Source organism: Mustela putorius, unplaced genomic scaffold (genome assembly GCF_011764305.1).
Source record: "Mustela putorius furo isolate JIRA1106 unplaced genomic scaffold, ASM1176430v1.1 tig00000450_pilon_pilon_pilon, whole genome shotgun sequence".
NCBI lineage: Eukaryota > Metazoa > Chordata > Mammalia > Carnivora > Mustelidae > Mustela > Mustela putorius.
Genome location: NW_025421385.1, coordinates 3224744 through 3252451, shown reverse-complemented (window position 1 = coordinate 3252451; position 27708 = coordinate 3224744). Strand labels below are relative to the sequence as shown.

General features: G+C 44.4%; 1 protein-coding gene across 2 annotated transcripts in view; it reads right to left on the bottom strand.

Annotated features, from left to right (window-relative positions):
- The window catches only part of PDE10A (phosphodiesterase 10A), a 231585-nt gene extending 209195 nt beyond the window's left edge, over nucleotides 1-22390 (bottom strand). The window contains exon 1 of one of the 2 annotated variants that reach the window (XM_004769572.3): nucleotides 21558-22390. In XM_004769572.3, coding sequence (XP_004769629.2) covers nucleotides 21558-21573 — 16 coding nt within the window. In that variant the 5' untranslated portion in view covers nucleotides 21574-22390. The remainder of the gene's footprint in view (nucleotides 1-21557) is intronic. The other variant, XM_045080063.1, reaches the window with a different exon arrangement.
- Nucleotides 22391-27708: the final 5318 nt, after the last annotated feature.

Below are 27708 nucleotides of genomic sequence, written 5' to 3'. Positions count from 1 at the left end.
AAAAGAAATGTAAAGCTACATATTTAAAGTGATTGTGATTCTGTCATAAAATAATAACTATAATAAAGTCACACAGATGTGCTAAGTAAACACTGACATTATTTTTAATTCAAGAGTTTACATCTTAAAAGAAAAAGGCAAGTTTAACAGATCCATGAACTAAGAAATACCACACACACACAATCGAACAACTTCCCCAGTCCTTCCAAAATCCTCTTGATATTTTGCAGATGTTTTACAAATAAATGTGTGCTAATGTGAACTAAAAGGTAGGAAAGAGAAAGGTAAGAAATAGTGTTAACTCGAAACAATGCGGCACTACTCTCAATGAAAGGGTCCTTTGCTGAAGTCACACGAGAGCACAAGAGCCAGCAGCAAATACTAGAGAATGTCCGTGTGTCCCGCACTCCGCCAGGCACCGCAAACACAGTTCAAGATACTGCCTCGGCGCTCAACGTGCCATCTTCCAGACTGTTTTTTAAAGTTCAAAAATACAAGACAGAAACCGTTAAATGCTAGACTCCGTATTAGCAAGTGAAAGTATAAAAGCATTTCAGTGCTAATGATGAAGTTTTGGAATATGTGTGAGGTTTGGTCGGGTGAGGTCCGGAGCCAATGACCAAGAAAGAATTCTTGAGACGTCTTTGGTGCAAAATGGTGGCTTATTAAAGCACGGGAACAGGACCCGTGGGCAGAAAGAGCTGCTGCTGTCCCGGGGCTGTGAGGGGTGGTCCACTATATGCCTGCACGTTGGGAGGGGGTTAGGGATGATGTAAGTCTCTAAGGAATTTTGGAAGCAAGGTTTCCATGACCTTGAGGGGCTAGCTATTGCTGGGAAAAGGATTATTCATTACCGGTAATAAAACCTTTGTAGTGAGACCCTTTTTTTTTTTAAGATTTTATTTTTATTTTATTTGACAGACAGAGATCACAAGTAGGCAGAGAGAGAGGGAAGCTGGGTCCCCACTGAGCATAGAGCCCAATGTGGGGCTCCATCCCAGGACCTGGGATCACAACCTGAGCCCAAGGCAGAGGCTTTAACCCACTGAGCTACCCACGTGCCCCAAGACCCTATAGATGTGTATCAGTGGGCCATATGCTTGGGAATGATTGTCAACACTATCTTGAAGCGTTTAGAGAGAAGATTCCAAAGGAAATTGTTACGGTAGACTTACGGGATCCTGGTTGGGGGTAGGGGTCGGTCAGGCTAGGATTGCCCTTTGCCCTTAGCAAAGCCTTAAGGTTGAGGCCCTAGAGGAATGTCACTCTGCCTGTTTCAAGGGCTTGTCAGTGGGTAAGGAAATTTAATAATTTTTCTTCCCACATCCACTAACAAATTATACCAGTTACTCTGCACGGCACTCGGGGAGCCGGGTTCTAGGCGCCGTTCCCTATATCAACCTCCACGTCTCCTCCTCTTCGCCCCCACCGTCCGCCCCCTCCCCCTTCCCAGGATCCCGGGATCACAACCTGAGCTGAAGGCAGAGGCTTTAACCCACTGAGCCACCCAGGCGCCCCTAGATTGTCTTAAAATTACTTTTAAAATACTTTTTCCTCATCATCATTTATTGAGGGCCTATTAAGTGCCAGGCATTTTATTAGCCTTTTCTTAATAAGGACATAAGGGGTTCAAGAGGTAAAATAATCCAGGATCATAGAGCTAAAAAATACTAAAACTCGGATCCAAACCCGAGCCTTTCCAAATCCAAACCCAAAGCTCTACATGCCGTAGTAAGTTCCCATCTTTCACTTTATCTGAGTGCCAGGATCTATTTATGTTTTGACCTCAAGACTCTAGTTTCCTTGAAAGTCAAGATTCTCTAACTTCCTCACCTTTGTATCATCTGCTCTAAATAAAGGGCCTACTACTCAACAGGGACTCGATGAAGGATTTTAAAAGAACTAAATAAGTAATGGGTATAATTTCCTCCAAAGATAAAAAATAAAGGATCTATTATACTATGTAGGTGCTTATTAGATCACTCAACAAATATTCACCAAATGCCTCCTGTGCCCTCAGAAACCCTGACATTTTCTAGGGAAAGAACTAAAAACACACGATTCTCTCACAAACTTGATAGGGCTATGCTTCTCCATAGGGCAGCTTTTAGTGACATGTGGTTCCTGAGCACTTGGAAAGCTGCTGCTCCAAAGTGAGATACGCTGTCAGTGTAAAACACACAGTGGCTTTCAAGGACCACAGTACAAATCAAAGAATGTCAAAGATCTCATTAAACTCTTTCTACTGATTACATGTTAAAATCCTATTTTGAATATATTGAGTTAGATGAATCATATCAATGGAATTAATTGCAGCTACTTACTTTTTTAGTAAATATGAACTTACATATATGGTTCACATTCTATTTCCACTGGGTAACACTACCCTGAGGACCACCTTTTTTTCCTGTTTATTCAAAATCTTTCTCTTAACTCTATTAAAATACACAAGGCGACTACCCGACAGCCCACACACCCGCCATCCATGGTCCTGCATAGATCAGTGAATTATTTTTTTCTTTTCTTGCAAGAGTGTTATTAGACTGTGTTAGTATTCAAAGGACATGTCCCAATTTTGTCAAACATAAACTTATTGTGACTTTACTATTTGTAAGTGACTAAACATCGTGTGTAGAACAAACAACACTCTTGACTTACATAAAGTGAGGTATGTCGATAAGATATTTAGTATTTTTCGTACCAGTACATTATCTCCGGTGACTATTCTGAAAGCCTTGAGGGAGGAAGACCTGTTAGTCTTATCCTCTTTTCTGATAGAAAACCCGAGACAAAGCATAAGGGATTCGCCCAGGAATACAAGGCCTGTCACTGGCCGAGTGCAGACTGCAGCCAGGCCTTCAGACCCATCTTCGAGCTTCAGAGTAAGTGGTCACTCTGTGTTCGTTCTCTGGAGCGGCCACAACAACCCACCACAAACACAGAACTTCATTCTCTCACAGACGCAGAGGCCAAAACTCCGAACCAAGCAGGGCCGCTGGCACCGAGGGCCCTCCGGGAGAATGCGTCTAGCTGCTGGCATCTCCGGACCTAGAACCTCCTCACTTTCCACTCCGCCCCTCTGGACACCCTTTCCCCGTCACAGCGCCAATACCTCCTCTCTGGGCTGTGTCACCGCCCCTCTGCCCAGCTCTTACGGAGACCCTGGCTGGATTGAGTGCCCCAGGTAAGCCAGGATGAACTCATCTCAAGACCCCTAACTTGATTACAATTGCAAAGACTCTCTTTCTGAATGACGGTCACAGCCACAGGTTCTGGGTTCAGGACATGGACACACTGAGGACAGGGGACAGAAATGCCATTCAACTCACTGTACCTGCCTTTAGCTCCTAGGCCCTCTGGTCCAAACAAGAGCTTGGCTGTATCTTCCAGTTCATATGTCCTGGCTTTTGTTCCCGGAAAGGGTTACACAAAAACACTCTGATGACTGATTCGGGGAAAAGTAAGAATTTGGAGTCAGGCAGATCTGGACCCAAAAACTTGCCTCAAAAAGTTGCCACAATTACCCAAAGAGTAATTGCGTGAATTTGGATAAACTATTCAATCTCCCTGGGTCTGAGTTTTGTCCTGTTTGATAAAATAACACCTACCAGATGGCGTTTTAGGATCATTAAATAAAAAAATCTAAAAATTAAAAAAAGAAAAAGGAGACCATCAGCATTGGCAGTAGCACCTGGCCTCCCCGTCCCAGCTTCTTCCTCAGATTTACGCTTTCAGTCAGTTCAAATCTGGGCTTATGTCACAGAGTAAATGATATTTAGAAAGCCCAACACACACCTATTATGTACAGCCTTAAGCAAATTTATGGTGTAAAAATCTGAACTTACTAAACAAATGAGTTATCATGTGCTTTATAAAAGGTTCCTTTGCTTTACGAAAGAACTGAACATTTAGGTTTACCTTCAATACCAAATCAAACCTGCAAATCTCTGTTACAGATTGGCTTGCTGTGCAAAGAGCTTATGTGCAATAAATATTTTTTTTTTTTTTAAAGAATACACCTGCAGGGCACCTGGGCGGCTCAGCTGGTTAAGCGTAGGGCTCTTGGTTTCCCCTCAGGTCATGACCTTGGGGTTGTGAGACTGAGCCCCCACGGGGGTCCGTGCTGGGGGTGGAACTTGCCTAAGCTTATCCCTCTCCCTCTCCCGCTGTATCCTCTTCCCGGTTCTCGAATTGTCTCTCTTAAAAAACAAACAAACAAACAAAAAAACACCTGCACAAAAGGAGGCAAATTTGTTGTTTCTTACTAATCAAGCTCTTTCTCCCACTATAATTGGTGCCACAGTAAGAAGGAATGCACGTTGGCTTGCCGAGCTGGAATCACAAAGCAACAATACGGACGAAAGCAGTTTTCTTCAAAGAAAGCTGAACCGGACACAGCTTACTCGCAGGTGATCTTTATTTGCTTACGTTAATGAGTTTTTGAAGACACTGATGGTCTTAAGATATTTTTGACCCACAGATTCTGAAAATATTAAAGTTAAATAGAGTGGAGAAAAGTGCCATCAGGAGAATATTTTTAAAGGCAGTATGGCCCAAGAAATAACCGTGACCGTGACTCCGGACTGCATTCTACATGCTGAGAACACCGGAAACGAAGAGGAGGTCGTGTACAAGCCCAAGGTGACTATGTCCTACCGCAGTCCCTGCAGACGAATAAACTCTCCTTTCTGAACACCCTGTACTTAGTTATAATTTTTTAAGTCAGAATCTTTTTATAACTGTATAAATATCATGCTTAAAAAATGAACATGAGGAAAACAAGGACTATTCATGTGATCTGACGTCCAAAACATGCGAATATATGACTACACTCTTCCTAAGGCTTAAATGTAGTTGTACCCACTAGAGAAACAATCAAGATAAATGGGAAAGCTGCTGGTAAAAATTAATGTAAATTACCATCCTCTTTCAAAAATACATACATGAAATTACAATTCCCATTATTTTGCTATTTTACTATCAAGAAAATAGCATATCTTATCTAAGGAGAGTGATGTTTTCAGAATCAAAATCAGTCTTTTCAAGTACTACTTATTTTTAAAATAGGAATAACCTAGTTTTTTTTTTTTAAATAAAAGTCATAACCTGCCATCTCAACCCAAGAGAGTCTTCAAAGTTTTTGCGGAAAGACCTAAGCCCTGTGAGATCTTCAGTACATCAATCTTCCAAACATTGACTTAAGTCTCTCTCCACAATTAGCATGATCTTTGAAGGCAGAAGCTACATCGTATTCATCTTCTTATCCCCAGAGCCTGTAATTACTGCTGATTCTTTTTAGTTTAAAGTCAACACAAATAGTAAATTAGTGAATACTGAACCATTCATCACTCCCAAGGCGAAATACAGGGTTAGGTTCCTCCGAACTTCTAGTCACAACATTTTCGTCAACTGATCAACCACAACCTTGTTCCATGTGTGGGTCTACTTAAAGGCACCTTATTTAAGATATGCTGTTGGTCCGTTACCACTGAGACCTCTGCCAACAGCATTCCAACTCCTGCCTGAACGAAGCTGGTGTTAACATTTGTATTTTCTCCGTAAGGCACATCACAACCTTTCTGGGCTTGATTAAGGACAGCACATAGCACTTCAGGACTATGCTTGGGGGCCATTTTAAACACCAACTCACAAATAAAAAGCAACAACGAGAAAAAGCTGACATGATATACACTGCAGAAGGGACGTGTTCACAGCAGGAGAACTGAAACAAGAAGGCAGACTGCTGCCTTCTTGGCCCTCAGCTTGGAGTGTGCACACGGGGGGAGTCCGATTTTCTGCTGCTCTGCGTGTACACATGGCCGTGAATGACAGCAAAAGCAGGAATATTGATTCTAGGGCCCCAAAGAAATTTAGGAATCTGCAAATAATGAGAACTCTCTTCACACAGTAGTCATTTGACGAATGTTTCAGAATTGAATGAGCAAGTATTCCCATTACTTCCAGTGACTTCGTTACTAATGATACTTATCACTAAAACAATGTTATTCTTTTGATCCCATCCAGGACATGCCTGTTTCACAATGAACCCACTGGGGCAGAAAGCGGCCGACATCATGACCCAGGATTGTTAGCAACCCAGGTCTGTGGGAACCAAGTCCTCTGCGAACAGGTTACTTCCTTTGCAGATGCTACTAGCTCTTCGCTGATAAAAATGAAAACACTCAACAGTACACGCCATAGAATTCTGTTGGGAAACTAAAGAATCACGCCCTGCCAACAGAATGGAACATGAAATTACACACCACGAAGATATTAAAAACATGCATTCCAATGCTTAAGCGTCAATCCCACTGCTATGAATACAGTTCTTAGTGAGCGGAGGGCGCCTGGGTGGCTCAGTCGGTGAAGCGTCTGCCTTGGCTCAGGTGGGGATCCCGGGGTCCTGGACGGCGTCCTGCAACAGGCTCCCCGCTCAGTGGGGAGTCCGCTTCTCTCTGTACCCCCTCCTTGCTCTCATGCCTGCTCTCGCTCTGTCTCTCAAAAATGAACAAACAAAATCTTAAAAAAAAAAAAAAAAGGTATTACTGAGGGGAAAGTAAGGTCAGAATGCAACAGAACAGAAGTCCTTTTCATTCTTTGTCTTTGGAAAGACAGTTCTCTAACGGGGGCCTGTAGCCATTTTTAGACACCGAGATACCCGAGAAGCATACTTCACCTCTTACACAAAATATCTTACTTTTTTTTTTTTTTAAAGATTTTATTTACTTATTTGACAGACCGAGATCACAAGTAGGCAGAGAGGCAGGCAGAGAGAGAGAGGAGGAAGCAGGCTCCCCACGGAGCAGAGAGCCCGATGCGGGGCTCCATCCCAGGACCCTGGGATCATGACCTGAGCCGAAGGCAGAGGCTTTAACCCACTGAGCCACCCAGGTGCCCTAAATTATCTTACTCTTGAAACAAGTTCTCATTCACAGGTGTTCAGTACCAGCTGATGTGTCTGTTTCTCCAAAATCCAGTCACACCTCGTGTGCAGCTAGTACACGAGTTTTCAACCACGTGCTCCCAACACGGCTTTTCCACTTCAGATCACGTACACCCTCCTCAACTTGCTACCTTGCTGTCAATGTCTTCCTCCTCAACAAAACGGCTGCGAGTTCTTAACAACCAGAGAGCCACCTTCTGTCTGGCGACTCGGAAATGCCATGATTAGGAATACGGCTTCGAAACTGCGCACCACTCACGCAAGCCCACCGCACGGAAGCAGTAAAGCACACTAGACCCAGCTGCTTGATCTTTTGATCAGAGAGATTTAAATACAAACACAGCACATCAGATGTCTTGAAAGTTTCATGAATGTCACCTCTTAGTTCAGAAACTCTCCTGTTTAATTTACAGGATAAAATGCCACCTGCTAACGGCAGACCTGCCAGGGTTGGTCTCTGAGCTCTGCCACTTCCTGAGCTACTGAGCGAATTATTGAACCTTTCTATGCCTCAATTTCTCATCTGTAAGAAGGAGATGACAACAGTATCTTTACTATATCTGTTTTAAGGATTACATAAGGATAATAGATGAAAACCACTTAAAAAAGCCTCAGTGGATGTTGGCTATCACTGACACATAAATATAAAACATTAGTTTATGTAACAGTTAAAAGACAAAATACTGTGTTGCTGTACAAGTGGCCTCAGTAGAATATCAGAGCTTAGGAACGGAGCTGTAGAAATTCAGTGGCATTTCTAAATTTCCAAAACACTTCTTCAGCTTCCTTGGTGACAAAAATATAGATGTTAGACAGTCATGGTTCTAGTTGGTTGTAGATGTTGATGAGTATGAGCTATACTTTTCATTGCCAACTTTATTCCATTGGTGTGTATTTAGAAATGTAAGTGTAGGTGATAACACAAAACTTGAATTTCGCTAATCTGATCTCAGAATTAGGAATTAGGAACAAATAATTTGATGTAAAATGAGCTAGGCTAATTAGGTTTACAGATCTTTCATTTTGATATGGGCACCGTGGGCTCCCTTTTTTAACAAGGCAGGCATAAAATTACAGGTTTGAATGTTATCTTTCCTCCTTAGGATTTCATAATGAGCCATTTACATAGCTAACCAGACATTTCAGTACGCCATGCTGCTCAGACTTTATCACTATAATGATAACTTGGCTCCAGAACAGGTTTTGTCTGGATTTTTGTTTTTTTATCAGTAGAAGGAATATGTTTGGCATATGAACCAGTAGATTATCACCAGTCTTGAATGGTTAAATCTCATGAATCTAATATTTCTCCATATTTCGGTATAAATGCCAGTATGTTGAGACAAATGGCCTGCCAGATGTTAAGCAGTGCTGAATTGATCCCTATCCGTGGTCAGCCTTTACTCCTTTCCTATAAGTTCATGACGATAGGCTGATACTGATGACAAAGTATATGAAAGTTTCTTTTACAGAAGACCACTGAACTACCCCTTTCATCAAATTTACACTTATTTTTTCATAAAAAAATACCAAGTGTGAAGCCTTGTAATGGGGTAACAACCATATCATAGAATATCATGCATAAGGAATTAAATATTTTCACTAACACAAATTCATTTCTGCCAAACAATTCAGAAATAATGCTAAACTGTTTAAACAGACAGGAATCTGGCCTACAGTCAAGAAAAGCAGTAATATATTTTAAAAGAAATACTTCAGTAGAGCTGCTTTTTTAGACAAAGAGCCTTTTCCCGCTTTGGCACAAAATGTGGGAAAGGAGCCAAGGTGCAACTTATCAGCTGTTTGACATCAGAGCAGGACTGTGTGCGTCAGCCCGCTCACCAGGAACCCCTGGTTTATGGCAATGGCCCATTGCTTCTTATCAGTTTATAGTGTCTGGCACTTCAACCACTGCTGTGTGAACCTAAGAGGAAGGGAGGTGTGTAATTGTGAGGGTAGGGTGTAGACTAAAGTTGTGAGCTAAGCAGGTTTGAGCCACTTATTACTGAAACAAACAGTCCAACATAGTACATTAATTACAACCAAAATTTTTTCCTCAAACTCAACCTTTAGAGAAAATATTTTAAGATTTTACATATTTATTTGGGGGAGAGAGAGAGAGAGAGAGAGACAGCGCGTGCGCACACAGCCTAGTGTTGGGGGTGGGGTGGGAAAGAGGGACTAGACAGAGAAGCAAACCCAACCGCTGAGCAGAGAGACGGACACAGGGCTGGATCCCAGAACCCAGGATCATGATCTAAGCTGAAGGCAGACGCTTAAACCACGGAGCCACCCAGGTGCTCCAAGAAAGTGAGTCCTTTTTTTAAAAAAAGTTACTCTAGCTCTCTATGACAACACCCCACACTTATGCAAATATATTTCACGGTTCTAGCTCCAGAAGAGCAATGCCATTATATTGCATTTAGAAGAGTTAAAGAGAAAGCAATTTGTTAAAAAAAAAGTACATGCGACACTTACAGTAGCTCCATTAAAACATGTGTTCAGCGGCTGAGAATGAGATCAGAACTGCTTTCAAGTGTTTGTCAATATTTTCTCTCTAAAAACAAGATCTGAAAGGTGGCCAGGGGTCCACCCAGTAACCATGTGGGGCTCGTCACATCACTCAAACCAGGATTGAGAAACTCCTGATGAGAAGCACTGCCTTACAAAAACTACCCACGGGGGGTGCCTGGGTGGCTCAGTGGGTTAAGCCTCTGCCTTCTGCTTGGGTCATGATCCCAGGGTCCTGGAATCCAGCCCTGCGACGGGCTCTCTGCTCAGCGGGGAGCCCGTTTCCCCCAGACTCTCTCTCCACCTGCCTCTCCGCCTACTTGTGATCTCTGTCTGTCAAATAAATAAAATCTTAAAAAAAAAAAAAAAAAAAAAAAAAAACTACCCACGGTTCATTTTTAAAGAACAGTTGGATTTTAAAATTACCTTAAATTTGAAGTATTTAAAGAAACATCACATTCACTAATTAAAAATTTTGCCAATGTAATAAACTTGTATTTTGAATATCTGAGACAAAACACTGTTATTTACTAGTTTTGATTCAGCCTGTACGTTAAATAGTTCTGTATTAAAAGATTATGGTGCATTTATATCATGGTTTACAGCTATCTCCGAATACTATACTTCACAAAGTACACCATCATCCTGGTCATACAGCTGATAAAACAGACTTACAAAATTACATTAAGCCTACTGTTTATTCTTCCTTCCAGCTTGCCTGTTAAATTCAAATAAATATAATCAATTTGCACCCAGCTACTGCTCTGCATGGGCTGGACGTCATGATGCTATAAACCAGGAAGAAAAACTGCTCTCTCCTTCCAGAACCAAACTTCCCTTCTGCGGGGGGCTGAAAGGTCCCCCTGCGAAATTCACGCGGAAGGCCTAATCCTCCAGGTGATGCTATTGGGCGCCGGGGTTCTGCGGAGGCGATGAGGTCAGGCAGGTGATGAGGTCAGGCAGGTGATGAGGTCAGGCAGGTGATGAGGTCAGGCAGGCGGGGCCCTCATGCTGGGATCAGCCGCCCGAGAGGAGATGCCGTGTGAGGACACCGCACGAAGCGGGCCCTCGCCAGCCGGGAGGAGCGCTCTCACCCGGGCCTGAAACAGCCGGGACCGTCATCTCGGACTTCAGCCAGGACTGGGAGAAATGAACCCCTGTCGTTTCACCCCCGTCGAGGGCACCTCGTCACACCAGCCCGGCAGACGGACACACCCTGTCCGGGCCTTTCTTCCATACGGCGTCTGTTCTCTGCCGCACGGGACGCGTCCGTCCCTGTCCCCTGCCCCTCGGCCACCTGAACGGACTTCGGCTCCGGACGAAGTACGAACGCCTCTGCCCGCTGCCGCAAGGACGCCTTAGAACCCCTTGCTTATCCCTGCACGGGGTCAACCCAGGCGCCCAATTCCTCCCACGGGCCTTGCCAACGGTTCCACCTGAACAGCGCGGCTGTGACAATCCTTTGTAGCTCCCGGACTCCCCGTCCCGGTCCGTGCCCCGAACACCGTCTCCCAGACACACAGCTTGGCCTTCCTTGTCCTGAGAGGCTCCTTCGCGTCTCTTCAGCATCTCTCTGAAGCTCTACAGCTGCCCACCTCCTCCCTGGCCGCTGCCCGCTCTGCCCGCGAGGCCGGGATCCGCGCGCTCCCACTCTCGGGTCTGCGAACTCCCTGTCCCCACGGCACAGACACGGCCACGCTCGGGCCGCCCCCGTCCTGGAAGGGCAGCAACGCGACCTCTCCGGAGCGTGGGAGCCGCGTGCACGCCCGCGTGTTCCCTCGTTCGCCATCAGCGTCCAGCGAGCAGCGCAGGCCTTCCCGGCTGTCCTTCACGCGGGTCCCGCCTTCGTCACCGCACTGTGACGTCGGTCCCCAGCGTGGCGCTCAATCTGCCACCCCCCGCCCCGACAGTGCCCTCTGGGGAGCTCCGCCTTCCCCTGCTCAGACTCGGCCAGTCCAGGTCTTCGCGACCGTCCCCGGCTGCCCGGAGACGTTGTCCCCCGTCACTCTCCAGCGAAGAGCGGTTCGCCAACGGCGACTCGCCTACAGCCCCGGACGCAGTGCGCGGACCGACCGTTCCGGCCGCGGGCAGCCGCTCTCGGCCGCACAGGGCCCCGCCGTCCGCGCTGGGCGGCCCCGGGCCCGCGCCCCGACCCCGAGCAGGGGCTCCACGCGAGTGCCTCAGGGCGTCCCTGCCCGGCCTCGGACACGCGGGAGCTGGGGACGGGACGGGCCGGGGTCCCCACGCCGCGCACCGACCCGCGCTCGGGCCCCCGGCGCCGCCGTCGGCCGGGCTGTGCCCGCGGGCGGGACCGCGCCCCCCGCTCCTCCCGCGCAGACCCCGCCCCGGCGCATCGCTCCAGGGCCGCCGCCGGCCGCTTCCCGGGACCGAGGGGGACACCGAGGAGTCCCCGAGGCCAGCACTTCGGCGAGGACGGGCTGCACCAACAAGGCCACCTGCCGGCCCCGCGGTTCCCCGCGCCTCTTCCGGCCTCCTCCCCCGGCGGAAGCTGGGGCGCAGCGAGAGGCCCCTCGGCGGCCCCTCCGCGGACCCAGCACTGACCGTCGGGGGGCGGAGCCGCCGGCCAGAGACGCAGACGGCGCCGCGGTGCCTCCGCCGCGGACGGTGAGGCCGTCGCGGTCGCTCCCGGGACGGTGCGCCCTGCCGAAGCGCGTCTCCGCGGCGGTGCCGGCCGGCGGCCGGCGGAGCTTCCCGGCGCGAAACGCCGGACCGCGGGGCGGGAGCCGTGCCCCGGCCGCGTAGGTACGAATCCGGCGAAGTCCGGCGCTTCCCGGCCGCGCGGCCCTGCCCCGGCCCGTGCGGACGCCGCGCCGTCGGTCCCGGCCTGCGCGGCCCGCGGCCCCAGCGACCTGCCGCTCCCGAGAAGCGCTGCCCGCGGGTCCCGTTCGAGCGTCGCCGCCGCGGGCCGGGCGAGACAGCGGGCGCTCCGGGGCTCCCGGCGCGGCCGGACACGGAGTAGCAGAGCGGGCCAAGGGAGCGCGAAAGACGCGGGACTTAACGGACCGCGGCGGCGGGTCGCTGGGGAGGACGAGGACGAGCCCCCGGTCACGTCTGGGGAGCGTGCGCCTGGCCGAGCCAGCGGACGCGGACGCGCGCCGGCGGTGGAGGATGAAAGTAAACCACTCGCTTTCCTTAGGTCCATCTCGGCGGCAGAAACGGAGGAAAACCAGCGGGGCCGCTCGGCTGCTGCGTTCGCACCGCGGCTTCGCAGCACGCCCAGAAGCAGGAGTGCGCGCCCGCTGAGCCCGATGACGGAGGGGACAGGTGGACGCCGTGGTCCGCCACACTGACACGGGGTACGGCTACGAACCATCAAGACGCCTGTGCCGACGTCCTCTTCTCCCCTGGTTAGGAGGTGGACGTGAGGCCTTCGGGAGATCACGAGGTCGTGAGCACAGAGGCCTCGACAGGGTCAGTGCCCCAGAAGAGACAGGAGAGACTCTCTCTGCCGCGTGGGGATAATGGAGGCAGGTGGCTTCCCCTAGCAGCCCAGTCAGCCCGCACTATTTGTTACCGCAGCCAAAACTGCCTGCGACACAGAGGAATAGCAGATCACTTAAAATTTATGATACACAGAAAAAACAAAACTGAATTTCTCATAATGTTCTAAGGCATTCAGGCTTGGATCATTTTCCTTGGATAATGTTGATGTGCCAAAGTGCTAAATCCTACTTGGGCTCAGGATTAATTTATTCCTTTTGGCACAAAGGATTTAATAGCCCTAAACGGATCTCACATTTAAAGCAGAAAAAAGGGGGCGCCTGGGTGGCTCAGTGGGTTAAGCAACTGCCTTCGGCTCAGGTCATGATCCTGAAGTCCCAGGATCCAGTCCCACATCGGGCTCTCTGCTCATCAGGGAGCCGGCTTCTCCCTCTGCCCCTCGCCCCTTTCATGCTCGCTCGCTCCCTCTCTCAAATATTTTTTTAAAAAAATTTAAAAAAAAAAGCAGAAAAAAGGAATCAGTCAGTTGTTCTAAGAGAAGCAATGACTAGCGAAGTCCAAGGACAAGGAATTTTGTTCTGGCAATTTCAATTATTTTCCACATAAGCCTAGAAAAATCACTGACGGTAATTTTGGTGATTTTTCTGATCTCGTCCCCCCAACTACGCATTTATTTGCACAGTCAACTGTTTTTGAGCACCGACAGTATGCTGGGTACTAGAAATCTAGGCACTAGTCCTTGCCTCTTACTCAAGCTAAGACAAGCCAATAAACAGTAACACACGAAGACAAAAGACGTTAGCTATGCCTAACCCACCTGCTTCCTAGGGCTATTGGACAACATTAACAAACTAGCTAGAATATGTGTTCAAAACATAAAGCTCCACACAAAGTAAGGTGCCGATTATTTAAGGTATATAATCTTCACCAAAAACAGATTTCCTCATGAAGGCTGAGTCATCATTACTGATCTTAATAAGGTATGTAAAAGTACAGTGTGACACAATAAAAAGTAAGTGAACTGCAGCAAAAGTGTTAATTTAAAGTTAATGCAAGGTTAAGAAAACAAAACCAATGGAAAAATAAAAACTACATCATGAGAGTTTCATAAGTACACAGAAGCCCATGTTTTAAATCATTATATTTAACAGCTCTCCATGTCAATTTAAGAATAAGTTAAAGATCTGTACTTCAACTTAAGTACATTTTTCTAAGGTGAGTTTGTTCTTATCAAATGATCTAATTATCAATTCTTAATAAATCTACCTAGGTTTAAAAGCACAGTAAAAAATGAAATAAAACCAAAGCTTGTTGAGAAGGCATACTGAATATAAAAACTGGACTCAAGAAGGAAGATCACCATAAACACCAAAGAAACAAGTAGATTCTTGAATCATGGGAACAAATACCCAAAAAACTCCCAAATTTTATTCTTTGGGGATTTTTATTAGCTATATAATCAAGTATAGATGATCCTCTCTGAACTTTCATTTCTTGACCTTTATTTAGTTGGTCTTTTCAAATTGTCACTCAAAAATATTAACAGTATAAAAAAGAAATACATCAGGAAGGCTCATTCCCGCCGGAACCCCCACCAAAAGACACAACTATGTTTTCCTAGTTATCTTACCGCTGGTTCCTTCATGTAGCAAATAATGACCTTTCATGAATACAAGCAAAGCATATCGAATGGGTCCACCACCAAGCATCAACCTTCACAACTGCTTAATTTAAATGCAAAGCTTTTCTGGCCAACTCCTTGTGATAACCATCGTGAACATCCTTTGTGTGCCTACTATGTACTAGGCACTATTCTAATGACTTTCCAGCTATTAAATCATTTAATCTTCAAAATAATCCTATGATACATTTGCTATTATGTCTACATTTTACAGAAGAGGAAAAGAGGACTAAGAAAAAGAGGACTAAACTTGCTGGAGTTTACACAGCAGATAAGTGAGTGAGCCATGTTTCAAGTGAGCCTTCAGGTTCCATACTCTCTAATTCCCACTCTCCTACTACAGCTCAACCTCATCCTTCCAACAGTTTATAAGTAAAAAGTCAGATACTGCGGTAGGCCCAAAAACGACCTCCCAAAAGACAGCCACACCTAATCCCTGGAATCTGTGAAAGTTCATCTATGTAGCAAAACATGAAATTAAAGATTTTGAGAGAAAGAACTTAGCCTGAATTTCAGGTGGGCCCCAAATGTTACCACTGTCACAGTATTGCACAGGGCAATACATGTGCTCAAGTGATTCACTTCACAGGAAAAGAGAAAGAAAAAGACAAGAGTACAAATTGTTCCAAAGTACATATGGGGAGAAACCAATTAGAACAATTCAGCATAGCAAACTCTCAGCTCTCCAATTTTAGTTTAGTAGTTAAATTGCTCATCCTTAGCAAAAGTTTAAGGAAACCAGAATGAGGAATTTCCTTAGGCTTTCAGGTCTTAAATGGGCATAAGTTACCTTTGCTATAAACTTTCAGCATTTATTCCCTAAGAAGATGAAGGAATTTCTCACTTAATTCACTGTTTCATTTTATTAATATGAACAGAACTGATGGAAAATTTAATCATTGCCTGTTTCATCAAGTAAAGATTACAGGAAACCTAGCAGATAGCAAATTCCAAATCCAGCCATATGAATGAGGGCCAGATGTGAAGGATACTCCGGGCTAATACCTTAGAAGGGAAAACACTGTACATCACGGCATGCAAGAGGGAGCCTTCTTTTCATAGAGCGCCTAGAGCAGAGTTAGAAAAGATTCAAACACATGCAGACTACTACTTAAAGTTTTTACAAACAACATTAACAAATGCACTGAAATTCTTCTATTCCTTAGAAATAACTAGTAATAAGATTTAGTCAATCTTATAGCAGACAGCATAGAATGCTACATTTAATGTAACCTCAAAAGGCTTCCTCCAAAAAGCCTTTCTGGTCCCAGTTGGTCAGATTATCATGTATAACCTTACATGAGTTAAATCCATCAACAAGTGCTTCAAGTAATTTGGAGGTTTCGCCAAATTTAACGTATGAATGACCTATTTATTTTCCTCTTTACCGGATACATGTAACTGAAGAACTAAGGCATAAGTATTTTGGGAAAGTGCTGTTTAAAAAACACGACAAAACATAATTGTTACATGTTGTCCAGGCAAGAGGGATGATTATTTCTGCCGTTTTAGAATTCTGGCTCAAATGACACAGGTTAAATGAAGTGAAGACATGATAAAGGTCTCTGCACACAGAAACACCCGGAAAACAAAACCGTCAGAGCCCTGTAGGTCTCAGAGGTCTAGCAACCAAAATGAGAATTTCTTACTCCAAGTACAATGCTTTCTTAACATTTTGGTTGTGTTGCCACTCCTATAAAACTAAGTGACTGTATTCTATTTTAATTAATATTATTAGCCTTAAATTTTTCATATCATCAGCCAGAAATGCATCTTCTGTTCTTAAGATAATTTATAAAGTTGCTAAATACTGCTGTAAATACTAGATGGTTTCATTTGTTTGGCTTTTTTAAACTGTATGTCTAAACATTTCAAACTAATCTATTCTTATTATAATAGACACTAGGAGAGAAGACCTCACCCCCAGCCCATCAACCTTGGCTTGATATTACAGAAAGATCTTGGTGGTATTAAACTATTGGGGAATGAGGGAAATACAGTTAGCTTTATAATTTTACTGACTGCCCCGCCATCAAGGCAAGTATATTCTAAGACAAATCTGAAGTAAAAGCGTTTAAGCTCCGTTTCATTTAAGCTACATCTGGGTATTTGCGCAGACACTAGAAATGACTTAAAGCATTGTTTTTTAAGAAAGTATAGACAGTTTACTCAATTATAATAGCCATGATAAAATTATTCCCCCTCAATTAGCAAAGTGTTTAAATCAAAATAAATTTTAAAATGAGACAATTGCTTTGCCCAGATACTTGACATTGTATCATATTAGTCATCTGGATTATAGAAGCAGTAAAGCAAGACAAGAAGTATTTGTATTGGGAGGAGGAGGAGGAGAGAGCGGAGTGAAAGGGAAACTGAGACCCCGCACATTCGTTATAAATCAGCATGGTCAAACGGGACTGCACTGCAGCCTTCTTGTCTATAAACCTTAATAGCCAGCACAAAGGGGGCTTTTCTTTCCAAGCCCAAGAAATAGCTGAATACATTTCAAGCGTTTTGCCTGACAAGTATTGTCAGCATGCCTTTGCTGTTTTTTTCAAGGCAGAACTTGGAATGAGGTGTAAATTTTATACTCGACATAAAATTGGTACAATTGTAGTCTGTGTCGAAGTAGAAATTATTTTACTGCTTTTGTTTTGCTTTGCTCTACTATAGTAAACCTGTTAGTACTGGCTGCTGTCTCTCACTCAAAGCCCGAGGCTTCCAATAACAGGAACCACAGCTGCACAGAATGGGTTGCCAGAGATCTGAACCACCGCAAGCATTACTCATCTGGTCCTGCCCTGCTCTGCAGTCTTGGCCAAGAGGCAATGTCAAGTTCACCTCACACTTGGGACACACAAACGAAGAGCTTAAACAGCTCTTCAAAAGATACTTTAAAATGTTGAAAGTAGCTGCTGAATATCAAGTAGCCTGACATAAATGAAGGCTCTAACCCACCTGACATTGCTTTCAACGGGTTTTATGCTGTTTGCCAGAAGAACTTAATCCACAAAGCTGACCCATTCATTCGTCAGTGCTTTTTGTATAAAAGACTATATCATGTGTTCATAACAAAAAGATCTCAAATACCTATTTTATAATACAGAAAGGCAAAAATACTATCACATAAAAAATTCATTATAGCATAAATGGTTTTAATTGAAATCCTCACATATATATGGTAAAGTTCAAAATGCCCTAATTAGGAGAGTTGATGATATGATTCGATATTCTAAAATGAGAAAAACCAGCATGAATAAGGTACCACAATAAAATAAAAATTTTTAAAAATCAAACAATGCATGTATTGACTGTTGCATCAGCAAAATCTACATCTAATATTAAGACAGCAAAATCTAAGCTAATACTACATTAGTCACATTTAGTATCTTAAAGCCTTATTAGTAAATATTTATGTTTTAATAGATTTTCATTATAATTTAAGAAATTTAAAAATGGCAGATGTACTCCTATGCCATTCATCTTGTAAGGACACTAATATTTTAGTCATGTAGGTCATTCTGAGTAGGTTAAGGAAGTAAAGAGTATCAAGTCAAAACTCCAGACACAATGCAAACCTTCCTCAGACTTCTCATGCTATCGTAACTCACAAAGCAAATTACTCTAAGTGAGCTATGTCATCAGTAATACTTGTAGTATAAAATGAGATTGTTACCAAATCATGCTAGCCTATAGTACATAAGGTTTCTATTAATTGCTTTCTACACTGATTACTTGATATATATTTTTATAATTCCTGGTAAGGAAGACCCCTATGGTATTGGATTTCAATTGGAGATAGCACTGTTTAATAAATAATAAACTTCTGCAAATACATATATTTTTAGCTGATAGACTAAAAAATCCCTCAAAGAAATAACACCCAAGTTGCAGTGAGTATGCCTAGTGCTCAAGTCTTGGATACCAAACTGTTATCATTAAATAGCACCAAGGCGGGGCGCCTGGGTGGCCCAGTGGGTTAGCCTCTGCCTTCACCTCAGGTCATGATCTCAGGGTCCTGGGATCGAGCCCCATGTCAGGCTCTCTGCTCAGCAGGGAACCCGCTTCCCTTCCTCTCTTTCTGCCTGCCTCTCCGCCTAGTTGTGATCTCTTTCTATCAAATGAAAAAATAAAATCTTTTTAAAAATAAATAGCACCAAGCCTTCTTGGAGAAATGGTTGATTGCCAGTCAAAAAATCATAAAGTAAATATGGAAAAATCTGTGCTAGAAAGGCAAGAAATGTCTAAGCTAATGGGAGATGTGTGAAATGGACTAAGGAAAGGATTTGAAAGGATTCATACTGGCCAAATCTGGAGCAGTTAGAGGATCAGAAATAATACATACAGCAATGGGTTGTAACGCATTAAATATAAAAGGAGCAAGGATAAATATGATAATGTGTTATTATACATTGAATGTAAAAGGAATTCCTGGGTCCATGTGGCTACCCAAAGCAAGGGGGTTCGGGGGCCCTTTATAGGATAATTCAAAACTTAAATGAGGAAGGAAGAGTAGAAGTTTTCAAAAAACATCATTCTGTAAACTCTAATAATTCAAGCAAAGATAAATCAATGAATACTAAAACCACTTGAATGATTGGGTATTGAGAAATACGATATCCACACCATCTCAATGTATAGTCCCACAAACCATTCATTACAAAGAAGAAAAGATACCTTTACAGTGGAGACATCTGGCGGACACCAGCTGAACCTCATGAGCAAATTTAGCATCGCTAAAAATAGAACTGACATTCTGTGATGCAGTGAAAGTCTGTGCTAAGCTGGAGAACCATGCACTGAAAGAGGAGGAGTACATAAAGGGATGGCAGGAGGTAGGGCTGGAGGGCTTCACAAGATCCAGATCGTGAAGTCAGGATTATCTCTAATCTATGGATGAAGAAACTGAAATTCAGAGAAGTTAAGACAACTTCCTCAAAATCAATCCAATACTTTGAGATGGGCAAAGCTGAAATTGAACCAAGTCCATCTGATTCTAAAAACCCAGATTCTTTTGACTACGGGAGCCTGGCAACCCCAACCTGAACCTCCATTCTCCCAAACTTTGCAAAGAAACTTGGCCAAAACTTTGATGCTATCATTCGCGAGAGGCCATGAGTCACACCAACAAACCACTCACATGTCTAGTTTAAAAAGACGCTTTCCATTTATAATTTTTTGAGGAAAAAACCCCCAAACCTGTCAATTCACTGGTTATATCTAAAATACCAATACATATTTTGGCAATTCTATAATTGCATCTGAGAACGGTCAAATTGAGTTTCGTGCAATTTTGGAAGCAAACCTTACTACTCATGTTGAATTTCTGTTCTCATTTCCACATTTTGGAGAGAACTCGCCCCATAAGACTAACAATATCAAAGAGATGTTAAAAATTCAACTTTTAAGAGTTACAGGCAAATGTATTGGCAATTTATTATCCAAGTATCTTATCAAACAGGAAAAACAAATGACAAAGTGCTTTTTAGAAAAATTGTACTTAAAATTTTCCAAACTAAAACATTTGTTCAGAAGTCTTCCCCTGATGTGTAATCAGGGTACAAATGGTATGACCCCTACTGTTTGACCTTCGGCAATGGACTCATCCTAAGGTTCAGATCTATAAAATAGTGGTCACAAGAGTAGCAATCTGGGGCTCCAGGGTGGCTCAGTCGGTTAAGCGACTGCCTTCAGCTCAGGTCATGATCCCAGGGTCTTGGGATGGAGCGCCGCCCTGGGCTTCCCTCTCAGCAGGGAGCCTGCTCAACCTCTCCCTGTTACTCCTCCCTGTTCACGCTCGCGCTCTCTCTCTCTCTCAAATAAATAAAGTCTTTTAAAAAAGGAGTAGCAATCTTATAAGGATCATTATAATTAATAAAGATAATGGATGTAAAATACTTAATAAACTGTCTAGAACATGATAATTGTTCAGTAAATGGTTCCTTGGGTTCTTCTATTTTCTGTTAAGCTCATACAATGGGACGAATCACAAATCCATTTTCAAAGAAAAAAAATTCCATTATCTCTATACTTTTTCCAAAAAAATTAGGAAAACTCCACAAAATACTGATCCTGGACGAGGGGTTAGAAACTTGCTTTTGCTACCAGCTAGGAGCACGGCTATGAACCTTAAAGACAAATGCATCCTGACTACCTTTTTGCATCAGTGCATCTTCTCTTGTGTCTGGAAAGGACCTCCAGGTTCTTTCTGGAACCCTTTCCTCCCATCTGCCACCCCCACCCAGGTGCACCTCCCCAATCCTTCCTGGGAGAGACAAAAGCCTTCCCATCAAGAACTTCCAGATCGGCCTCAGCTCTAACCCAGACAGCCTAACATATTCTCATGTCTTCTTGCTTCAGGTCATTTCAGAACTGCTGTATTATAGGACAATTAGGGATGAATGTTAAAGGATACGATCATAATGAACTGTGTACCAACTCTCCCCGACTGTGACCACCAGGCATTCTGACACGTAACCCGTGCTTGTGGAAAGCAAAGGCAGATGAGACAGTGACGCAGGGGAGCCGCCGCGCAGCACCTTGGCCCTCTCCTTCAGAGGGTAGCAGACTTCTGTGCGCAGCCCTTGCTCAGTAGAGCTCCCTCCCTTGCGACGGGGCTGAATGCTGCTCTGCTGCACCAAGGCACGGTGCCCCCACAGTCCCACCTTCTCCAGTACTACCCTTCCTGCACGGCTGCTGGAGAAACATTACAATCAGTTCTGGTTTTGTTCCCATTGGTCCTCGTCGTGACCTCTCACAGTTATGAAAAGTCAGAGGAACTCTTTGAACCATTGAACCATTGAACCCACATTAATTAGGAAGCTATTAGGTGTGCCTTGGTTTCACTGTGGTATCATCACAGACTCTGGGGAGCCCCAGAGTCTTTCAACAGGCTTAGCAAAACCCTTGGTACACAGTATGCGCTTAATAAGCATTCATTTGAACAAGCCCCCTCCTCACCATATACTCTTGCCATACCACAGTTAGCCACTAAGGGCCAGGGCTCGAAAGCAGGAGCAGCAACACGTCCCGGGCCACCAGCTCGGAGCCTCTAAGCCGGCCTCCCTGGCCTCTTCAGCAGCCAGACTCCTAGGGTTGGCGTCAGGTCTGCGGACTGTCCCGGCAGCAGAGACTTGCGCAAGCCCTTAGATTAACTTCCTTTCTATCTGGAGTCAAAGCTGACACCAGTGGGGTCTTCCACTGTCCGATCTCACAGGCCAAGGATTGACCAACCGCCCTCAACAGATTCCAACTGCCGACACTGAGTACAAGCTTGTTCCCTTGGGCGCTGCTGACATCACAGTCCAACCGTGGAATCTTCCCCTCACCACACTTCATACCCCTCCCCAGCCAGAGGCTTTCGTCTCTCTCAATCAACACTTCCCACCTGAATGAGAATTTGACACCTTACGATCAATCACTTCACTCCTTGGGGATTCCAGGGAAGACTCCTAGGTTTTCCACGCTACGTGAGGACACACTGCCAAGAGGGCCTGCGGCCTTTCCAACACACTAACCACTTCGTTGAGAGAGAGTGGCCAGCCAGGGCCCAGTTCTAAAGCATGACTGTCTATGAAAATGGCAGTGAATGAGTTCTCTGTAAGGTGAGGTTTTAAGATCAGGGTAAAACTTAATCCAATGAGAAAGTAGGTTGTCTTCTGAGGGTCTTTGCTTCTATTTAAGAAACCAAAGTGTGTGTGTGTGTGTGTGTGTGTGTGTGTCCCCTAATGTGTCCTTCAGTTTACAGCATAGCAAATATTTCTTGCTGGGCTCAGTGTTACAAAATCAGAGCTCCCTTTCTCCTCTCTCTTCCCCTCCCGGAAGATCCTGCCCCTGCCTCACCCTACCCTTCTCTCTGGATCCCACAGAGCCTCCCGCCGGCCGACTTCCATCCATTCCTCGTCACACCTTTCACTCACACAACACACACTCAGTAAATGTCCTGAGGCCACTTCATCAAAGACACAGAAGGGCACGTGCCCTCAGGCGTGTCCACAGGACCTACTAAGCTGCCTCCAGCCCCCCAGGTGGGACTCTTCCGCGCAAAGTCACACATCGGTACTTCAGGTCCTGCTGCTAGTCTGCTCCCTCCACCCTTGCCTCACAAATAAGGAATTAATTCTTTAAACATACCTGATACAGAAAGCAGTATTAGCCAGATCTAGTGTTCAAAGATTTATAGTTAAGTATGATTTCCATATTTCTTCCTTCAGCTACTCAAACTCAATAGCATTAACATTTTGTTTTGCAAACAGTTCTGTATGACACGTAATTTACTAACCTTACGGAGGGTTTGCTGTGTGCTGTTCTGTGTTTTTTGTCACTTAGTGGCATCATAATATGTCATGCTTACAACTGCCCTCGGAAGTGGAAAGGAGGGAGCCAGTGCACAAAACTTGTAGACTCTGCCGTGAGCCCGGGTCATGATCCCAGGGTCCTGGGACGGAGCCCCACGTTGAGCTCTCTGCTAGCGGGCAGTCCCCTTCTCCCTCTGCCTCTCCCTCTGCTTGTTGCCCCCCTCACATCAAATAAATAAAATCTTTCTAAAAACCTGGTGGACTCCAACACTTTCAGGTCCAGTTGTGTTCTCCTTCAAAATCCTTTCAGAAGAGTAATTACTTTTAAGATTTCCTCGTCTCTAGATGGCCCACTCTTTGACACTTTTACACTGAGAACTTGCTAATAGAAAACTTCTTAGTCCTTCAAAGAATTTACATCAATTAGTCAGGCCGGCTGTTCTCCGATGTTTTTAATCTCATGCATAAATAACCAGTACAGTGTCTTCACGTCGGCCTAATTTATTAATACTCCTACATGACGACACGGTCTCTTCTCGAAGTCTCTGTAAACATAAAGAGTTCTATTCTGAAGAGCCCTACCTACGACTGCAGTACCAACTTGATCTTGGGTGCAATCACTCTTGTTTTGTGGTATATGTCTGAAAATGAAGGAGAAAGTCGCTTTCCTAATCAATATTTTTTGATACGAAGATCGGTATACAATGAGCAAAGACTGATACGACCAGTCTGTCCTTTCCTTGCTGCCTTTTCTCTCTGCACAAGTCGCCTGGCCCAGCAGTCCCCTTAGGCTTTTCCAGGGACAGGAAAATAAATCAAGAAAGCAGCTCTAGCTGAGGCGTCAGGCCGTGAGGACACAGACATTAAACCAGTCCCGGACCCAGCCATCGCTCTAACCCAACCAAACAGATGAGCTTCCACCCACAGGAGTTGTCCCAGGACAATAACCCTGCTGGCCTCTGCGGCCTAATGAACATACGTACCACTGGACTGTCCTGCCAGACAGGCAATTTGGTCACCATGGAAAGTAACTGGGAACAATATTTTGGAGTAGAGGAAGAGGTACCAGGAAGTGAAGTTTCAAGGCCTAGCACTTGGGCAGACCCGTTCCAAGGTCTTGGCAAAGACTGAGTGAGGAGTTCTGGTGATATCTGCAAAAGTAACATATTTTTGTGTTCTTCTTCATAAAGAAAACATCCTTGTGATATGAAGTTCAACCCCACAAAGATCCAGTGCTCCTAAATTATACCTTATACAATACCAGCCTCTCACTGAAAGATGGCTAAAGTCTAAGCTAGTCTGTATTTATTTATGTGATATCAGAAGTTGTTTTTCCTCCAATATGAAAACAAAACTAACCTTCAGAAGGGAGATAACTAAAAAACAAATTTCATGTTAAGAACAAAAGAATTATGTAATACGGCATGCCTCCTTTTCAGCTATATCATGAAACACCTTTGGTAACCCATGGATATCTTGTTTTTAACTGTATTGTCTGACAAGTCTGCAGGAATAAGTCTGGGACAACAGTCAAAGGTCCCCCACAGGATGCTGCTGTGCAGCCATGTTGAGGAAAAAATCCACGTACCAAAAGGTTTATGGACTTACATCCTGGGGCAACTCCTTAGAAACTCACTGATACTTATTATAAACAGGTATCCTACTTGAGCAACACCTGTATTGTTCCAAGAAACAGTTAAATTGTAAGAACAGAGATGGGGAGCCTGGGTGGCGCAGTCGTTAAGGGTCTGCCTTCAGCTCAGGGCATGATCCCGGGGTCCGGGGATCTAGCCCATGAACGGGCTCTCCCTGCTCAGTGGGGAGCCTGCTTCTCCCTCTGTCACCCACCCCTGTTTGTGTTCCTTCTCTCCCTGTCCCTCTATCTGTCAAATAAATAGATAAACTCTTAAAAGAAAAATAAGAAGATCAGAGAAGTAAAAATAAGTTAATTAAATTAAAAAATTAATTAGCAAAAATGACAGTCCTAACACCCCATGTTGTAGCTTGAAGGATGAAAATAGTAAATACCCGTAACTGGGAAGGAAAGCTTTTGGGTAGGAAAGAAAAATCCTCCTGCAAGCACTTGGTGCTCCGATACGGCGCTTCCTCCTAAGGCACTGGGATTCTAGGCCCCTCCCATTCTGTCCATCTGCAGAAGGTCTGGGAGGGACAGTGCACCTGCACGGATGGGAGGGGCGTTCCTCCAAGGAGCGACTTGGTGGCAGCCTTTGGCTCACTGACAACTGGAAACAGAAGCAGCACTAGAAATGCAGAGAAAGAGGCAAATCCCATGTTGTTTGTGAAGTAGCTTTTACCTAAACGCTTATCCACTGGGAAATGAATAAATAAAAAGTTGTATAAGCAAGCAGTGGAACGCTACCCCCAATTAGATGAAGCAGGCAATAAAACCACACCAAACCATCCAAACTGGAAAAACTTCTACTTGTTTAAGCCAATTCTTACAGAGCTGGCTCCTTCTAGGATACGTATGAAGTACAATAGTCAAGACATGTACGTAAAGAAAATAGTATTTAGGATTAGCAGAGAGGAATGTGTGACAAACAGGGAGGCTTTGCCTACTCTGAATTTAAAAGTTAGGTCCCCTCCTAGCACCCAGTTCTTCTCTTTTGCAGCCTTTATTGCAATTTTTAACAGTAAATTTACTAAGTAATATTCATATAATTGCCTTCTTCTTCACTCTAAGTAAAGCTCTGTAAGGTCATTATATACCAAAACTAATACAGTACCTGATCAACACTAGGCACCAAGAAACTAGTTTCAATAAGTAAATCATTGTCTGTAGCTTCAAGCACTGTTGACACTTGGACATCTTACACATATGTGACAGCAGTTCAACTTTCCCGCCTAAATACCAGCTTCTTCTGACCCCACTGACTGACTGACATATGCACCTGAATGCCCGTTACCGGGCTACCCCAGAAGCTGCATTACAAACCTGAACTTAGCCTCCAAAGAAGATTGTTTCCATACTGTCAAAAGCATGCAAAGGTAGATACACCGAATGTCCTCTGTAGCACTACTTGTAAGTGCAAACATAAAGAAATCAACGAAACGTTCCTAATGGAATGGGATACCACTTACTGTTTTACACTAATGAATGAAGGTGTTCCATCTCTGTGCACCTAAGTGGAACAAGCTGGAAAGCTGCTTGTCCTAGATTATTAAATGACAGAAGAATGTTGCAAAGGTACTGTATCTGTTGAAGTGATCATTACACGTGTATATAGTTGAAAACGTGCAGGGAAAAAAACTACCAGGTCATGTAGGGCAGTGGAATTTCTCCTTTTACTTTTAGTACACTGTTCACATCATTGAGTTCTCTAAGTGAATAATCCTGACACATAAAAAATGCAACAGTTAAAAAGCATTCAGAAAAACGCTTTTCTGCATTCCTCATCTTCTCGCTCAAGTTCACCAAGTCCAAACACTTGGTAGCTTTCCTGGACTCCTCCTTTCCCTAACTTCTGAAACTTTACAAACACATCATTAAACGATTTTAATTCCTTCGCATTGCATCTGTCTGTTCTCCCCGTCCCATTCCCTCTGCCTTAGTTTAAGCTTTCATCGTCTCCCTCTAGGGCAGTCCACTAACGGGCTTCCTTTCCTTCATCGGCCACTCCCTCCACGCCACCTCTGACAACGCTTCCGCACTTCCAGAATGCGCACGAGAGGAGGAAGCAAGCAAGCAAGCCACAGCACAGACTTACCCCTTCCAGGGGTTCCTTACTGCCTGTGCAATGGAGTTCACTGAACTTGGTCTGCCCAGGACACCTGGTGAAACATTATCTCCCACCATTTCTCCTATTGTGCTCCATATTTTTCTAATAATAAACTTCTTGCATTTCCCTAAATCTTCCATAATTTTGCTTATGCTATTTTCCCTTAGCCTGGGATGTACTTCCCTTTCCTACCCTTGGTGAGAGTAAAATAACTTTTGCTTAATAACTCAAACCAGAGCTTCACCTTCTGCATCAAACTCTGCTTCTTTTCCCTCAAATGGAATGCTCCTTCCTTTGTGCTCCCCCTAAATCTTCCACTGAATCATTAAAACCAAGTGGGAACTCCTCATGTACATGAGGGCCCGGAACCTTAAAGGCTTCATGCATTCCATGCTAATGCTATTTTGAGGTAGGTAGCCTTCTGCATTTTATAGCTTATAAAATGCCAACACTTCTCCCACTTTAGGAATGACAAAATAGAAGCCAGAAGGGTTAGCTGGGAGGGCAGGGGAGTGAGAACTTGTCCAAAACCTTACAGGAAAAGAGATTTTGATTCCAAATATTTCCAGCACCCATTATACTGCATCACTTTTATTAACCTTTCATCGTATTTACTTGCTTGAATCTCTCCTTTTCTAGGTAAAATCCTAATCTTGAGGACAGGGACTGTTTCTGAGTCATACCCTGATCCTCAGACCTAGTACAGAGCTGGGCGCACATCAAGAGATCATAGATATTTGCTGGGCGGTGCCGCCAAGTGCATCAGGGGGAGCAAAGCCATGAAGGGCACAGGATCTGGGATCACACACCATGACCTTGAACAAGCTATTACATCTCCAAGCCTCAGTTTCCCTAAAAGTGCAACAGTGATGAAAAGAACTTTGTATCGGGCCACTAAAATGATTTAACAAATGACACAAATAAAGCACCTTCCGCACAGCCTGAAACACAGTAAGTTCTTGAAAATGCTGTCAAGTAGTTAAAGTACCAACGATGAAAAAGAAACTCATAGAGGCAGGCATCTGCCTGTAAGGGCTAAGTTTTGTTGAAGTAAGAAACTATCCCAGAATCTTA